At 40.1% G+C, this 18,393-nt stretch overlaps 1 protein-coding gene across 2 annotated transcripts in view; it reads right to left on the bottom strand.

Moving 5' to 3' along the window:
- Lamtor4 (Late endosomal/lysosomal adaptor, MAPK and MTOR activator 4) overlaps positions 1 to 18,387 on the bottom strand; it is a 63,287-nt gene extending 44,900 nt beyond the window's left edge. The window contains exons 1-2 of one of the 2 annotated variants that reach the window (XR_011714636.1): positions 7,985 to 18,387; positions 7,662 to 7,739 (exon numbers count right to left, since the gene is read on the bottom strand). Coding sequence is in view for 1 of the 2 variants with exons in the window: in XM_071677977.1 (XP_071534078.1) it covers positions 7,662 to 7,733 (72 nt within the window). In the remaining variant the exon portion in view is untranslated. The remainder of the gene's footprint in view (positions 1 to 7,661; positions 7,740 to 7,984) is intronic. The other variant, XM_071677977.1, reaches the window with a different exon arrangement.
- Between the last annotated feature and the right edge of the window lie 6 nt (positions 18,388 to 18,393).

Below are 18,393 nucleotides of genomic sequence, written 5' to 3'. Positions count from 1 at the left end.
GTGTAGGTATGTATATTTGCGTGTCTGGACGTGTGTATGTACATGTGTATGGGGGGGGGGGGGGTTGGGCCATTTCTTTCGTCTGTTTCCTTGCGCTACCTCGCAAACGCGGGAGACAGCGACAAAGTATAAAAAAAAAAAAAAAAAATGACTCATGGTGAGGTGCCTGAGGATTGGCGGAATGCGTGCATAGTGCCATTGTACAAAGGCAAAGGGGATAAGAGTGAGTGCTCAAATTCATATTATTATTATTATTATTATTATTATTATTATTATTATTATTATTATTATTATCATTATTATTATTATTATCATTATTACTGTTATTATTATCATTATTACTATACATAATTGCTGTTTCCATCATCAGTAAGGTAGTGCCAGGAAACAGACGAGGAATGGCCCATCCACTCATATACACATATATGTACATAAATGTCCATATACGCACATAAACATATGTATACATATCAACATATACATAAATACACACAGAGACATGTACATATGTATGTGTATGTAAATGTATGTGCATATGTATCTTGGTCACATGTGTATGCATTATGAATGTACATGTGCATGTGAGCAGATGTGCTTTTCTTTGTTTCCTGGTGCTATCTCATTAATGACTAAAATGGCAATAAAGTATGAAAAATAATACATACATGCCACCCTGTCTTCAAACACATTGGACAGTCCTTTAAAATGCCCACTCCATCTCAACTTGTTACAACTTCCCCAATCACCCCCTTCACTGAATTTGTTTTTCACACGTTACATCCTTACAAAGCATCTTACTTAGCCTAAAGTTTTCTGGCACTCGCTCACCTCAACTCTAACTTGTGCTCTTTTTCAACTGCATCTTCCTCATGACTTCCTACTGTCTTCCCTTACATTTTTGTCAATCACTTGCACTCCTTCCATGTAAGTACCTATATACCTATCTTATATCTTTCACTAGAAGGAACTTCACTTCTTCATCCCGCCACTCACTACCCTTCTTAAGCTGCCCACATCTCACCTTATGCATACCATATGCATTTCTTGCACAGCCCAGCACTGCATTTAAATGTCTCTCATTCCATACTGAATCCCCTAGCCTTGTTTCCATTCACCTTTTGCCATTCTAAACTCATTCTCTCTTTGTATTTCTTCACACAAACCTTTTTTCCAAGCTCACTTACCCTCATCATTCTCTTCCAATCCAAAATGTTCCCCCTTTTCTGAAAACCTCTACAAATCTTCACCCTCGCCTCCACAATGTGATAAGACACCATACCCATTACCTCTTTCAGCACATTCACATCTAAAAGTCTTTCACAAACCTACCAATTAGTATGTAATTCAATAATGCTTACTGACCACCTGTTTCTTGCTGACATTAGTATAATTTTGCATATCCCTCATTTTGAATAAAGAATTCCCAACCACAGTCCTTTTTCAGCATACAACTCAAAAAGCTGTTCAACATTTCTATTCACTCTATACTTTCAATGCCACATTACTCATCTTTGCATTCACATCATCCATCATTAATGCCCAATCTCTTACACATTGATTCAGCTGCTCCCAAAACACTTGCTTTTCATATTTCTTATCATGGCTGGGTGCATGAGCACTGATAATCACCTATCTTTTGCCATCCACTTTCATTCTTACCTGCATCAGTCTAGGGCTCATTTCCTTACACTTTTTCACATGCTGCCACAGCTCTGTAGACAAAATCAAACCATTCTTCCCCTTTAACCTTGAGCTTTGTTTCATTTAGAGCCTGAACATCCATATTTCTTTCCTGAAACATACTACCCATCTCTCCTTTCTTCTCATCTTGGTTACATCCACACACATTTAGACAACCTATCCTGAACATTCGAGGAGGATGAGCTTGATTCCTGTTTTATCTTTTAGAAATTGAAATATAAGAGGGAGAAAGAATTCTGCCTCTGTATTCCTAGCATGTCATAGAAGGTGACTAAAGAGGGTGGAGGTGGGGGTCTGGAAACCCCCTCCTCCTTGTATTTCATTTTCCAAAAGAAGATGCCAAGCAGAGAGTGCTCATCTTTCTTGAAGGCTCAGGCTGGGGTGTCAAAATGTGTGTGGATGTAACCAACACAAGAAGTGATGAGAGATAAGTAGTATCTTTGAGTAAAACAAAGCTTAAGGATAAAGGAGAAAATGTGTTAGAAAATGTCTGAGGAATAAAGTCAGGGGTTGATGAGAGGACAAAAACTAAGGAAGGGGTAGTACTACTCCTGAAGCACGAGTTGCAGTAGTGTATGAGAGGGTAAGGAAGTGAATTCTAGACTGATGGGGATAAAAATGAAAATGGATGGTGAGAGATGGGTGATGATTTGTAGTTATGCACCTGGCCACAAGAGGAAAGATCATGAGATGTAAATATTTTGGGAGCAGCTGAACAAGTGTGTCAGCAGTTTGTAAGAAACTGGGTATTAGTGATGGGTGATTTAAATGCAAAGGTGAGTCATGTGGCAGATGAGGGTATAATTGGAAGGGACATGCAATATGGATGGAAATAGAGAACAGCTTGTGGAGTTGCATGCTGAAAAAAGACTGGTGACTGGGAATAACTGGTTTAAAAAGAGATGCAAACACAACTATTTGTATGTGAGTGAGAGAGATGGTTACTGGGCATTATTGGATCACATATTAGTTGATAGATGTCTAAAAGACAGACTTTTAGGTGTGAAGGGCTGTGAAGGGCAGCTGGTGGGATGTTTGATCACTATCTTGTGAAGGAAAGGGTGAACACTTGTACAAGTTTTTGGAAAAGAGGGAACAATGTCAGTGAAAAGAGAGTCGAGAGCATAACTGAGCTTGGAAAAGAGACTTATGTGAAGAAATACCCAGAGAGATTGAGTGTAGAATGGCAAAAGGTGAAAGCAAATGAAATGAGGGGAGTGGGTGAGGAATGGGAGGTATTCAGGGAAGCAGTGATGGGATGTGTGAGAGATGCATATGGCATGTGAAAGGTGGGAGGTGGGCAAATTAGAAAGGGTAGTGAGTGGTGTGATGAAGTAAAGTTACTAGTGATATAAAAAACAGAGGCACTTCGGCAGTATTTACTGGGAAGGAATGCATATGATTGGGATATATGTAAGAGAAAGTGGCAGGATGTCAAGAGGGATGTGCAAGGATTGAAAAAGACAGTAAATGAGAGTTAGGATGAGCAAGTAACAGTAAACTTTAAGAATAAGGACATATTTTGGAAGGAGGTAAATAATGTGCAAAAAAATAAGTAAATAAAATAGGAACACTGGTGAAGGGGTGAAAAGGGAAATGATAACAGATAGCGAAGAAGTGAAGAAGAAATGGAGTGAGTATTTTGAAGACCTTGAATGTGTTTGATCATAGTGGGACAGACGTAAGGTGCTTGGGTCAGGGTGGTACGCGATGTAAGAGAATCTTGGAAAGTGATTTAGTGAAGAGACAATGAGTGGTAAAAGTTTTAAGATGAAATGTGGCAAGGCAGTTGGTGTGGATGGCATTGCAGCTGAATTTATCAAGGGAGTGATTGTATTGTTGACCGCTTATAGTATGGATTTGCAGTGATTGTATTGTTGACCGGTTATAGTATGGATTTGCAATGTATATATGAATCATAGAGGTGCACTGAGGATTGGCAAGCATGTGTGGTGCCATTATATAAAGACATGGGGGATAAAGATGAATGTTTACAGTACTGAGGTATAAGTTTAGTGAGTATACTTGTCAAGTTGTATGGGAATACTGATTGAAAGGGTGAAGGAATGCACAGAGCATCAGACTGGGGAGGAACAACTTAGTTTCAGTAGTAGAGGATGTGTGGATCAGGGGTTTCCTTTAAAAAATGTGTGTAAGAAAATACTTGGGTCAACAGATGGATGTGTATGTGATGTTTATGATAGAGATGGAAGGTTTTAAGAATATATGGTATGGAAGGTAAGCTGCTAGAAGCAGTAAGAAGTTTTTGTCAAGTATATAAGGCATGTTATCCCTGGGGATAGGGGAGAAAGAATACTTCCCATGTATTCTCTGTGTGTCGTAGAAGGTGACTAAAAGGGAAGGGAGCGGGGGGCTGGAAATCCTCCCCTCTCGTTTTCAAATTTTCCAAAAGAAGGAACAGAGAAGGGGGTCAAGTGAGGATATTCCCTCAAAGACTCAGTCCTCTGTTCTTAACGCTACCTCGTTAACACGGGAAATGGCGAACAGTATGAAAAAAAAATAGAAAAGGCATGTGTATGAGAAGGGAGGAGAGGAGAGCAAATGGTTCCAAGAGAGGGTTGGTCTGTGGCAGGGGTGTGTGATATCTCCATGGATGTTTAATTTGTTTATAGATGGGATGGTGAGGGGGTAAATGCGAGTCCTGGAGAGAAGGGCGAGTCTGCAGTCTGTTGGGGATGAGAGGGCTTGGGAAAAAGAGTCAGTTGTTTGCTGATGATACAGCACTAGTGGAAGATTCAAGAGAAACTGAAAAAGGTGGTGACTGAGTTTGGAAGTGTGTATGAGAGGAGGATGTTCAAGGTGCATGTGAATAAAAGCAAGGTTATTAGGTTTAGCAGGGTTGAGGGACAGGTTGGCTGGGGTGTGAGCTTGAATGGAGAAAAACTGGGGGAAGTAAAGTGTTTTATATATCTGAAAGTGGGCATGGTAGGAAATGGAACCAAGAAAGAATGAATGAGTCATAGGGTGGGTGAGGGTGAATGTTCTGAGAGCACTGAAGAATGTGTGGAAAGACAGAATGTAATCCGGAAGGGCAAAAAATTGGCATGTGAAGCATGGGATATAGATAAGGCTGTGTGGAGGAGGTTGGATGAGTTGGAAACAAGATGTTTGAGGACAATATTTTGCGTGAAGTGATATGACTAATTAAGTAATGAAAGGGTAAGATAGAGGTGAGGTAATAAAAAGAGGTTGAGGGCTGAAGAGAATGAGTGAGGAAAGGTTGACAAAGTGGATATATGTGTCAGAAGTGGAGAGAAAAAGGAGAATGGGGAGATCAAACTAGAGATGGAAGGATGGGTTGAAAAAGATTTTGAGCAATACGGGCCTGAACATGCAGAAGGGTAAAAGGCATGCACAGGATAGAGTGAATTGGGATGATGATGTAAACAGGGATCAATGTGCTGTCAATGGACTGAACCAGGGAATGTGAAGCACCTGGTAAGGTTTGTGGGGCCTGGTTGTGGATATGGAGCTGTGGTCTTGGTGCATTACAAATGACAGAGTATTGATGAGCAGGTGTGGCCTGTGTTCTTCTGCTCCTGGCACAACCTCGCTAATGCAGGAAATGCTGTTACATGTATACCAAAAACTGAACTGAGACAGCAGAGGTATCCTGCCTACATGTCCAAACTTCACAAGGCCATAACCACCATCTTAGAGTGATGGCTGGAGTGCACTGCCTGATTTGTAGCTACTATGAAAAGTACCCAGCCTGGTGCAGTGCAGGCTGTGATTACATGCATTACCACTACAATCAATGCCAGAGTGACTATCAATGTTCCTGGAGGACTGTTACTGCCTGGTGGATGGTTCTTGGAAAGTGTCAAAATGAAAGAGCAAATTCATGTCACAAACTTACTGGGTATCCCAGCTTTTAAATGGCCTGTGTTTGGATTGATGTGGCAGGATCAAGAACCTGGGCCCTGGTGTGTGCCTGACCAACAATGGCTTCTGCTGTGTTCCAATACCTGACTGGAGCATGTCAGACTCCTGTGCCTGCCTTAATACAGGTGGTTGTGACCTGACATGTTATACTGATGAGGATTTCTTCAACCATCTGCATAATGCTGCCCACTGCTTCTGTTATTTTCTAAAGTACCTATTGTGCAAAAACCCCATGATGTGAAATTAGTCAGGAGACCAGCTTCTTGTCTACAGCAGGGAAGAGGACCCTGACCAGGGTATGTGCAATACTCCAGATACATTCTGAAGGCTGATGAATGTTGTTACCTTAAGATTGGTAGGAGTGAGGCATACTTTAATTGTCTGATTCTTTTTTCCTGGAATAATCACATAGGAACTTTGCAGAACTTATTCCAGTATCTTTCAAAACTCTGCTGTTTTAATCTTATGGGCTGATGTGTTATGTGGTAACGTGTCTTCTGACAAATAACCTTGTGAATTTCATAATGCTTGTGTGATATCACTATTGTAATGTGTAAAGCTTTTATACTTATGTATATCATGTTAACATTGTCTTGTGTAGCCTATACATGTAATCTGAATTACTTCTATTATGATGTACAAGAATTCTATAATGACTACCAGGTAATGAAAGTACTCATATTAGAAGTGAAGGAGATAAGTTTCGGTGTGGCCAGAATCAGAAAGGTTGATGGCTGGTCTTGTGAGGGGTATGTCCAGGGTGGAGGGCCAGCTTAGGACATTGGTATTCTTTAAGAAGTTACATTTTCTACTAACAGCGGTAAACTTATATACAAGGTGGAAACTTAAGTACTGCATGTTAACATTATGTATATAGGTTCACTGTTACATATCCTGGTTTTATATCATGAAGCCAATGTCCCAGGATAATCAAAGTTCCAATAACCTCTTGTAAATAGGTAAATATAGATTTTATTCTGTAAACATTCTAACTTTCGTTTGCAAAATAATTTTCTTAGTGTACTTTATATTGGACTGTTTATTGACAAGTTTTCTTAGTTAAAAGTAATACAACTTTGTGTATTTATGATTACTTTTAAATGCAAATACATTATTTCATAAAAGAAACTCCTTTTAATATTCATATTTTTTGTTCACTCTGTGATGGAATTCCTGGACCATGTCAGGCATTTGAACCTTAAAGGACAATGTCTGGAAATTTAGGGAGGTTCCTAGGGCTAGGATTTATCAAAAGATTCAAAAAGTATTTCAGTCATCAGTTAATGGGAGATATCACGAAAAATCAAAGAAAAGGAAAAAGTCTGATAAATTATTCATATTTGTTGATCAGCTGACATTATAACTTGGCATGCTACATGAAATCAGCTTATTGTTCTCTCTTCTCTGATGCTACAAATAAATTAACTATACAAAAGGAACTTTTATCATTGTTAATACTTAACACTATAATTAGCGCCCCCAAAACTATCTCTAATCAGCTACCAATTGATTCAAGGCATACACCAGGGCCATACTCTCCTCTTTCATATGATATGGGGAACTAAAACACAAGGATTCTTTCCCAGGGCTAACTGCAGTTGCTCGTGACATAAGGCATCTCAACATTCTAATAAAGCATGCCTTTCATTTCAAAAGACAGCAGGAAAAGGTGCTGATGCCCACACAAGTGCTGCTAAGGTCTCCACAGGTTAAAACTATGCTGTATGGGTAATTATACAATTCTTTTTTTTTCACAGTGTTAACTACAGTTGCATGTAACATTAGGCACCTCTGCATAATGATAAAACATGCCTTCACATTCAAATGGGGGGGGGGGGGAGGTAATCTGTACAAATGTGGCTAGGGTCTCTATGTCAAGAAATGTATATTTAGGGGTTAAGGATTTATAAAACAACTCATTACAGTAATTTGTCTTTGTCTTGCAATTCAATCATGCTTGCATTTACACAACTTGACCAGAAAAGAAACACTGAAATCTAATCAATGAAGACAACAAAACTGAGAAAATATATAACTCTTCAAAAGTGACTTACAGCAATTACAGCTCCATCTTCACTAAGTATGAGGTGACCAACTTCATCAGGAATTCTCCCAGTTGCATGCATGTTTACCTTGATAAACAAGAAAAAGAAACAAGATTAATTCAAACTTTGAGATAAATTCTACAATGTAATACTTAGCAAAATTCTAAAATTCTTTCCCATGCACAATCCAAGTTTAAGAGATAGTTATCCATTCAAAATGATGCAGACCTGAACTTCTTGATGTGTGCAATTCACCTTTACATATCAAAGAAAATAGTTGACCTTACAGTCTCAAAAATGAAGATTTTGAATGTATTTCCTAGAAGATATACCTGGTGCAGTAATCCTGTCTTCACCCTCAAAGCCTGGGTTGGGCCCAAGCTGTTGGATTTTGTCAGCTCCCAGGAAAAGTAAATATCATTCAGTTCCAATGCAAAATGAAAATATTCTTACAAATGAATTTTCTCATAAGACAAAGATATATAAAGATTATCCTTTAAAAAGGTAAAAAAAATAAATTTCTATTATGCCATCTCACCATCAGGAAAACAACCAATACAATTTCCTCATACAAGATTTTCTCAATTTCATGAAAGTTATGTCATTGGGGAAGAGCAGTGTGGTTTCAGAAGTGGTAGAGGATGTGTGAATTAAGTGTTTGTTTTGAAGAATGTATGTGAGAAATACTTAGAAAAAAGAAATGGATTTGTATGTAGCATTTATGGCTCTGAAGAAGGCATATGATAGAGTTGATAAAGATGATCTGTGGAAGGTATTAAGAGTATATAGTGTGGTAGTTAAGTTGCTAGAAGCTGTGAAAAGCTTTTCTTGAGGATGTAGGGCATGTGTATGAGTAGGAAGAGAGGAAGGTGATTGGTTCCCGGTAAATGTCAATTTGTTGTAGGGGTGTGTGATGTCTCCAAGGTTGTTGAATTTGTTTATGGATGGGGTTGTTATGGAGGTGAATACAAGAGTTTTGGAGAGAGGGGGCAAGTATGCCATCTGTTGTGGATGAGAGGGCTTGGGAAGTGAATCAGTTGTTGTTTGCTGATGAAACAGCGCTGGTGGCTGATTCTGGAGAGAAACTACAGAAATTGGTGACTGAGTTTGGTAAAGTAAGTGAAAGAAGAGAGTTGAGAGTAAATGTGAATAAGAGCAAGGTTATTAGGTTCAGTAGGGTTGATGGACAAGTCATTTGGGAGGTAAGTTTGAATGGAGAAAAACTGGAGGAAGTGAAGTGTTTTAGATATCTGGGAGTGGATTTAGCAGTGGATGGAACCATGGAAGCGGAAGTGAGTCACAGGGTGGGGGAGGGGGCGAAGGTTCTGGGAGCATTGAAGAATGTGTGGAAGGCGAGAACATTATCTTGGAAAGCAAAATTGGGTATGCTTGAAGGAATAATGGTTCCAACAATGTTATGTGGTTGCGAGGCGTGGGCTATAGATAGTTTTGTGCGAAGGAGGGTGAATGTGTTAGAAATGAGATGTTTGAGGACAATAAGTGGTGTGAGGTGGTTTGATCAAGTAAGTAATGAAAGGGTAAGAGAGATGTGTGGTAATAAAAAGAGTGTGGTTGAGAGAGCAGAAGAGGGTGAATCGAAATGGTTTGTGTCAGAGGTGCAGGGAATGAGGAGAGGTGGGAGACCAAATTGGAGGTGGAAGGATGGCACGAAAAAGATTTTGAGCGATCAGGGCCTGAACATATAGGAGGGTGAAAGGCGTGCAACGAATAGAATGAATTGGGATGATGTGGTATACCGGAGTTGACGTGCTGTCACTGGATTGAACCAGGGCATGTGGAGCGTCTGGCGTAAACCAAGGAAAGTTTTGTGGGGCCTAAATGTGGAGAGGGAGCTGTGGTTTCCATGCATTACACATGACAGCCAGAGAGTGAGTGAGAACGAATGTGGTCTTTGTTGTCTTTTCCTAGCCCTATCTCGTGTGCGCCTGCAGGGAAGGGGGTGCTATTTCATGTGTGGCGGGATGGCAACGGGAATGTATGTATACGTTGAAATGTATAGGTATGTATATGTGCGTGTGTGGGAGTGTATGATATACATGAGTATGTGGGTGGGTTGGGCCATTCTTTCATTTGTTTCCTTGCACTACCTCGCTAACACGGGAGACAGCAACAAAGTATAATAATACTAATAATAAAAAAATAATAATAATAATAATAATAATAATAATAATAATAATAATAATAATAATAATAAAAATAATAATGAAACAGGAGTGGTGGAAGTATGTGATACAGTGTAAGAAGTGTAAGAAAGTAAATTCAAGATTGATATGGGTAAAACTGAAAGTTGATGGAGAGAGATGGGTGATTATTGGTGCATATGCACCTGGGCATGAGAAGAAAGATCAAGTGAGGCAAGTGTTTTGGGAGCAGCTGAGTGAGTGTGTTAGTAGTTTTGATGCACGAGACCGGGTTATAGTGATGGGTGATTTGAATGCAAAGGTGAGGAATGTGGCAGTTGAGGGAATAATTGGTGTACATGGAGTGTTCAGTGTTGTAAATGGAAATGAAGAGCTTGTAGATGTATGTGCTGAAAAAGGACTGGTGATTGGGAATACCTGGTTTAAAAAGAGAGATATACATAAGTATACGTATGTAAGTACGAGAGATGGCCAGAAAGCGTTACTGGATTATGTGTTAATTTACAGGTGCACGAAAGAGAGATTTTTGGATGTTAATATACTGAGAGTTGCAACTGGAGGGATGTCTGATAATTATCTTGTGGAGGCGAAGGTGAAGATTTGTAGAGGTTTTCAGGAAAGAAGAGAGAATGTTAGGGTGAAAAAAAAGGGTGAGAGTAAGTGAGCTTAGGAAGGAGACTTGTGTGAGGAAATACCAGGAGAGACTGAATACAGAATGGAAAAAGGTGAGAACTAAGGACATAAGGGGAGTGGGGGAGGAATGGGATGTATTTAGGGAAGCAGTGATGGCTTGCGCAAAAGATGCTTGTGGCATGAGAAGTGTGGGAGGTGGGTAGATTAGAAATGGTAGTGAGTGGGATGAAGAAGTATGATTATTAGAGAGGGAGAAGAGAGAGGCATTTGGACGATTTTTGCAGGGAAATAATGCAAATGAGTGGGAGATGTATAAAAGAAAGAGGCAGGAGGTCAAGAGAAAGGTGCAAGAGGTGAAAAAGAGGGCAAATGAGAGTTGGGGTGAGAGAGTATCATCAAATCTTAGGGAAAATAAAAAGATGTTTCAGAAGGAGGTGAATAAAGTGCGTAAGACAACGGAACAAATGGGAACTTCAGTGAAGGGGGCTAATGGGGAGCTGATAACAAGTAGTGGTGATGTGAGAAGATGGAGTGAGTATTTTGAAGGTTTGTTGAATGTGTTTGATGACAGAGTGGCAGATATAGGGTGTTTTGGTCAAGGTGGTGTGCAAAGTGAGAGGGTTAGGGAAAGTGATTTGGTAAACAGAGTAGAGGTAGTAAAAGCTTTGTGGAAGATGAAAGCCAGCAAGGCAGCAGGTTTGGATGGTATTGCAGTAGAATTCATTAAAAAGGGGGTGACTATATTGTTGACTGGTTGGTAAGGTTATTTAATGTATGTATGTCTCATAGTGAGGTGCCTGAGGATTGGCAGAATGCTTGCATAGTGCCACCGTACAAAGGCAAAGGGGATAAGAGTGAGTGCTCAAATTACAGAGGTATAAGTTTGTTGAGTATTCCTGGGAAATTATATGGGAGGGTATTGATTGAGAGGGTGAAGGCATGTACAGAGCATCAGACTGGGGAAGAGCAGTGTGGTTTCAGAAGTGGTAGAGGATGTGTGGATCAGGTGTTTGCTTTGGAGAATGTATGTGAAAAATACTTAGAAAAGCAAATGGATTTGTAAGTAGCATTTATGGATCTGGAGAAGGCATATGATAAAGTTAATAGAGATGCTCTGTGGAAGGTATTAAGAATATGTGGTGTGGGAGGCAAGTTGTTAGAAGCAGTGAAAAGTTTTTATCGAGGATGTAAGGCATGTGTGCATGTAGGAAGAAAGGAAAGTGATTGGTTTCAGTGAATGTGGGTTTGCGGCAGGGGTGTGTGATGTCTCCATGGTTGTTTAATCTGTTTATGGATGGGGTTGTTAGGGGGGTGAATGCAAGAGTTTTGGAAAGAGGGGCAAGTATGCAGTCTGTTGTGGATGAGAGAGCTTGGGAAGTGAGTCAGTTGTTGTTTGCTGATGATACAGCACTGGTGGCTGATTCGTGTGAGAAACTGTAGAAGCTGGTGGCTGAGTTTGGTAAAGTGTGTGAAAGAAGAAAGTTGAGACTAAATGTGAATAAGAGCAAGGCTATTAGGTGCATTAGGGTTGAGGGACAAGTCAATTGGGAGGTAAGTTTGAATGGAGAGAAACTGGAGAAAGTAAAGTGTTTTAGATATCTGGGAGTGGATTTGGCAGTGGATGGAACCATGGAAGCAGAAGTATATCATAGGATGCGGAAGGGGTTGAAAGTTCTGGGAGCGTTGAAGAACGTGTGGAAGTCGAGAACATTGTCTTGGAAAGCAAAAATGGGTATGTTTGAAGGAATAGTGGTTCCAACAATGTTACATGGTTGCGAGGTGTGGGCTATGGATAGAGTTGTGTGGAGGAGGGTGGATGTGCTGGAAATGAGATGTTTGAGGACAATATGTGGTGTGAGATGGTTTGATCAAGTAAGTAATGTAAGGGTAAGAGAGATGTGTGGTAATAAAAAGAGTGTGGTTGAGAGAGCAGAAGAGGATGTTTTGAAATGGTTTGGTCACATGGAGAGAATGAGTGAGGAAAGATTGACCAAGAGGATATATGTGTCAGAGGTGGAGGGAACGAGAAGTGGGAGACTAAATTGGAGGTGGAAAGATGGAGTGAAAAAGATTTTGAGTGATTGGGGCCTGAACATTCAGGAGGGTGAAAGGTGGGCAAGGAATAGAGTGTAGAGTGAATTGGGATGATGTGGTATACCGGGGTCAACGTGTTGTCAATGGATTGAACCAGGGCATGTGAAGCGTTTGGGATAAACCATGGAAAGTTCTGAGGGGCCTGGATGTGGAAAGGGAGGTGTGGTTTTGGTGCATTATTACATGACAGCTAGAGACTGAATGTGAACGAATGTGACCTTTGTTGTCTTTTCCTAGCGCTACCTCATGCACATGAGGGGGAGGATTTGTTATTTCATGTGTGGCAGGGTGGCGATGGGAATGAATAAAGGCAGACAGTATACATGTGTATATATGTATATGTCTGTGTGTGTATATATATATGTATACGTTGAGATGTATAGGTATGTGTATTTGCGTTTGTGGACGTGTATGTATATAGATGTGTATGTTTGAGGGTTGGGCCATTCTTTCGTCTGTTTCCTTGTGCTACCTCGCTAACGCGGGAGACAGCAACAAAGCAAAATAAATAAACAAATAGTAATATAAATTACAAACATGCATATCAAATAATTCAAATAATGGAGATGAACGGTATTGTTATACAATTGATATATTGTTATATATCAATACGACAATACTGAATACTATACCCATAAAAACTATAATATGCACATACTGATCAATGAATTCTATTACTGTAATACAAAAAGAAAATAAAATTTGAATTCTAGTCCAGTTTTTTCTTCCTAGGAAACGTAAGTTAATAAAGGTATTTTTTTCCAAAATAATCCAGTCTTCCTCATATCAAAAATCTGCTTTAGAGAGAATACCTGCATTTGTCAGTAATGGTCTTTGGGATTTGGGGGGAATTTTTTTGCATCAACATCAGCAGAAGCAACCTCACCATCTGAAAGCACCTTTTCAAATAGGACTAATTTTCATCTAAAAATATGTTTACACTTGGAGTATAAGAAATAGTGTCAGAATCAGTGACAACAACACTTTAAGGAAAATACAATATGATTGCCATTTCTGAATCTTATTTAGATATCAGGAATAGAGATTTCCTCATTGAATACTCAATTCTAGGGTACACTCCCTTTAATAGGGACATGGGAAACAAAGAAGGTGGTGGTGTCCTATTCTTTGTCAAAACTCATCTAAATCCTGCAGAAAAAACTGTTGTAGCCACTGAGTGTCTACTTCATTTTTGTAGAAATTAAAGATAAACTAAGTAGAAAAAAATGTGTGACTATCTTTTATGCCCTGTAAACAAACACCATAGGTTATATTACATATATTCATTACACTTAATTGCTGTTTCCCGCATCAGTGAGGCAGCACCAGGAAACAGACAAAGAATGGACCATCCACTCATATACATATATATGTACATAAATGCCCATACACGCACATGTACATACATATACAATCAACATATGCAAACATACATAAACATACTTTGCCATATACATATACATATTCATTTATTTTTATTTATTTTGCTTTGTCGCTGTCTCCCGCGTTGGTGAGGTAGTGTAAGGAAACAGATGAAAGAATGGCCCAACCCACCCACATACACATGTATATACATACATGTCCACACACGCAAATATACATACCTATACATCTCAATGTATACATATATATACCCACACAGACATATACATATATACCCATGTACATAATTCATAGTCTGCCTTTATTCATTCCCATCGCCACCCCGCCACACATGGAATAACAACATCCTTCCCCCTCATGTGTGTGGGGTAGCGCTAGGAAAAGACAACAAAGACAACTTTCGTTCACACTCAGTCTCTAGCTGTCATGTAATAATGCACTGAAACCACAGCTCCCTTTCCACATCCAGGCCCTACAGAAATTTCCATGGTTTACCCCAGACGCTTCACATGCCCTGGTTCAATCCACTGATAGCACGTCGACCTCAGTATACCACATCATCCCAATTCACTCTATCCCTTGCACGCCTTTCACCCTCCTGCATGTCCAGGCCCTGATCACTCAAAATCTTTTTCAATCCATCTTTCCACCTCCAATTTGGTCTCCCACTTCTCCTTGTTCCCTTCACCTCTGACACATATATCCTCTTGGTCAATCTTTCCTCACTCATTCTCTCCATGTGACCAAACCATTTCAAAACACCCTCTTCTGCTCTCTCAACCACACTCTTTTTATTACCACACATCTCTCTTACCCTAATATCACTTCCTCGATCAAACCACCTCACACCACATATTGTCCTCAAACATCTCATTTCCAGCACATCCACCCTCCTGCGCATAACTCTACCCATAGCCCTCACCTCGCAACCATACAACATTGCTGGAACCACTATTCCTTCAAACATACCCATTTTTGCTTTCTGAGATAATGTTCTCGACTTCCACACATTCTTCAAGGCTACCAGAATTTTCACCCCTCCCCCACCCTATGATTCACTTCTGCTTCCATGGTTCCATCCGCTGCCAAATCCACTCCCAGATATCTAAAACCCTTCACTTCCTCCAGTTTTTCTCCATTCAAACTTACCTCCCAATTGACTTGACCCTCAACCCTACTGTACCTAATAACCTTACTCTTATTCACATTTACTCTCAACTTTCTTCTTTCACACACTTTACCAAACTCAGTCACCAGCTTCTGCAGTTTCTCACATGAATCAGCCACCAGTGCTGTATCATCAGCGAACAACTGACTCACTCCCAATGCTCTCTCATCCACAACAGACTGCATACTTGCCCCTCTTTCCAAAACTCTTGCATTCACCTCCCTAACAACCCCATCCATAAACAAATTAAACAACCATGGAGACATCACACACCCCTGCCACAAACCTATATTCACTGAGAACCAATCATTTTCCTCTCTTCCTACACGCACACATGCCTTACATCCTCGATAAAAACTTTTCACTGCTTCTAACAAAATGCCTCCCCCACCATATATCCTTAATACCTTCCACAGAGCACCTCTATCAACTCTATCATATGCCTTCTCCAGATCCATAAATGCTACATACAAATCCATTTGCTTTTCTAAGTATTTCTAACATACATTCTTCAAAGCAAACACCTGATCCACACATCCTCTACCACTTCTGAAACCACACTACTCTTCCCCAAACTGATGCTCTGTACATGCCTTCACCCTCTCAATCAATACCTTCCCATATAATTTACCAGGGATACTCAACAAACTTATACCTCTGTAATCTGAACACTCACTCTTATCCCCTTTGCCTTTGTACAATGGCATTATGCAAGCATTCCACCAATCCTCAGGCACCTCACCATGAATCATACATACATTAAATAACCTTACCAACCAGTCAACAATACAGTCACCCCATTTTTTAATAAATTCCACTGCAATACCATCCAAACCTGCTGCATTGCCGGCTTTCATCTTCCGCAAAGCTTTTACTACCTCTTCTCTGTTTACCAAATCATTTTCCCTAACCCTCTCACTTTGCACACCACCTCGATCAAAACATCCTATATCTGCCACTCTATCATCAAACACATTCAACAAACCTTCAAAATACTCACTCCTTCTCCTTCTCACATCACCACTACTTGTTATCACCTCCCCATTAGCCCCCTTCACTGAAGTTCCCATGTGTTCCCTTGTCTTACGCACTTTATTTACCTCCTTCCAAAACATCTTTTTATTCTCCCTAGTATTTAATGATACTCTCTCACCCCATCTCTCATTTGCCCTCTTTTTCACCTCTTGCACCTTTTTCTTGACCTCCTGCCTCTTTCTTTTATACATCTCCCACTCATTTGCATTATTTCCCTGCAAAAATCGTCCAAATGCCTCTCTCTTCTCTTTCACTAATAATCTTACTTCTTCATCCCACCACTCACTACCCTTTCTAATCTACCCACCTCCCACGCTTCTCATGCCACAAGCACCTTTTGCGCAAGCCATCACTGCTTCCCTAAATACATCCCATTCCTCCCCAACTCCCCTTACCTCCTTTGTTGTCACCTTTTTCCATTCTGTATTCAGTCTCTCCTGGTACTTCCTCACACAAGTCTCCTTCCCAAGCTCACTTACTCTCACCACTCTTTTCATCCCAACATTCTCTCTTCTTTTCTGAAAACTCATACTAATCTTCACCTTCGCCTTCACAAGGTAATGATCAGACATCCCTCCAGTTGCACCTCTCAGCACATTAACATCCAAAAGTCTCTCTTTCGCACGCCTATCAATCAACATGTAATCCAATAACGCTCTCTGGCCATCTCTCCTACTTAAATAAGTATACTTATGTATATCTTTCTTTTTAAACCATTTATTCCCAATCACCAGTCCTTTTCCAGCACATAAATCTAGAAGCTCTTCACCATTTCCATTTATAACACTGAACGCCCCATGTATACCAATTATTCCCTCAACTGCCACATTACTCACCTTTGCATTCAAATCACCCATCACTTTAACCAGGTCTTGTGCATGAAAACCACTAACACACTCATTCAGCTGCTCCCAAAACACTTGCCTCTCATGATCTTTCTTCTCATGCCCAGGTGCATATGCACCAATAATCACCCATCTCTCTCCATCAACTTTCAGTTTTACGCATATCAATCTAGAGTTTACTTTCTTACACTCTATCACATACTCCCACCAATCCTGTTTCAGTAGTGCTACTCCTTCCCTTGCTCTTGTCCTCTCACTAACCCCTGACTTTACTCCCAAGACATTCCCAAACCACTCTTCTCCTTTACCGTTGAGCTTCGTTTCACTCAGAGCCAAAACATCCAGGTTCCTTTCCTCAAACATACTACCTATCTCTCCTTTTTCTCATCTTGGTTACATCCATACACATTTAGACACCCCAATCTGAGCCTTTCAGGAGGATGAGCACTCCCCGCGTGACTCCTTCTTCTGTTTCCCCTTTTAGAAAATTAAAATACAAGGAGGGGAGGGCTTCTAGCCCCCTGCTCCCGTCCCCTTTAGTCGCCTTCTACGACACGTGAGGAATGTGTGGGAAGTATTCTTTCTCCCCTATCCCCAGGGATATATATACATGTACATATTCAAACTTGCTTGCCTTCATCCATTTCTGGTGCTACTCTGCCCCACAAGAAACAGCATTGCTACTCCCTGCTTCAGCAAGGTAGGGAACAGAATTCACAATCAGTGAAAACTTATAACTAATTTTCTCAAAGTAGATTTTACCATACAAGTATCCAAATGGGGAGACATCCTTTCCAATTGCTCTGGGTGTGGAATCTACCTAAATTTGCTTGATGTTGCCCCAATCCAATTAGTCAAGAAACCTACTCGTAATGAGAACATATCAGATTCGGTTCTAACAACAAATGATGATCTCATAAATAGTTATAGCTGAAAAAAAAAGTGGTACAAGTGATCAACGACAAATTACCTTTAAGTTTACTTTTCAAACAGCATGTATCATTAGTCAACATGTCAAACATGAAAAAATACCCGGATTCAAATGTACAATTTTTAATGATCTTCACAATGCTCCTCACATGCATGATATGGGATGATGCAGTCAATAAAAGTGATATGAACATAGTTTGCAAAAGTTTCAAAAACACCTTCAAAGGAGCAGAGAGAAAATACGTATCAATGTATATCAAACAGTCTACTTCTAAAACAAAACCCAGTTGGTGGAACACGAAATCAAAAAGTGCCAGTCGTCTTAGACAGTAGCTCATAAGAAAATAAAAGAATCCAGTAAGCAACATGATATGAGTGAGCTCAGTAGGTTTGTTGGGGGGAAAGTTAGAGTAATGTGACAATGTCAATGTCAATATGAAGAGTAAAACGCTAATAATAGGAAGAGAAACGCTAAGGAGTTTTACAATTAG

Source organism: Panulirus ornatus, chromosome 26 (assembly GCF_036320965.1).
Source record: "Panulirus ornatus isolate Po-2019 chromosome 26, ASM3632096v1, whole genome shotgun sequence".
Lineage (NCBI taxonomy): Eukaryota > Metazoa > Arthropoda > Malacostraca > Decapoda > Palinuridae > Panulirus > Panulirus ornatus.
This window is presented reverse-complemented; position numbering and strand designations above follow the sequence as displayed.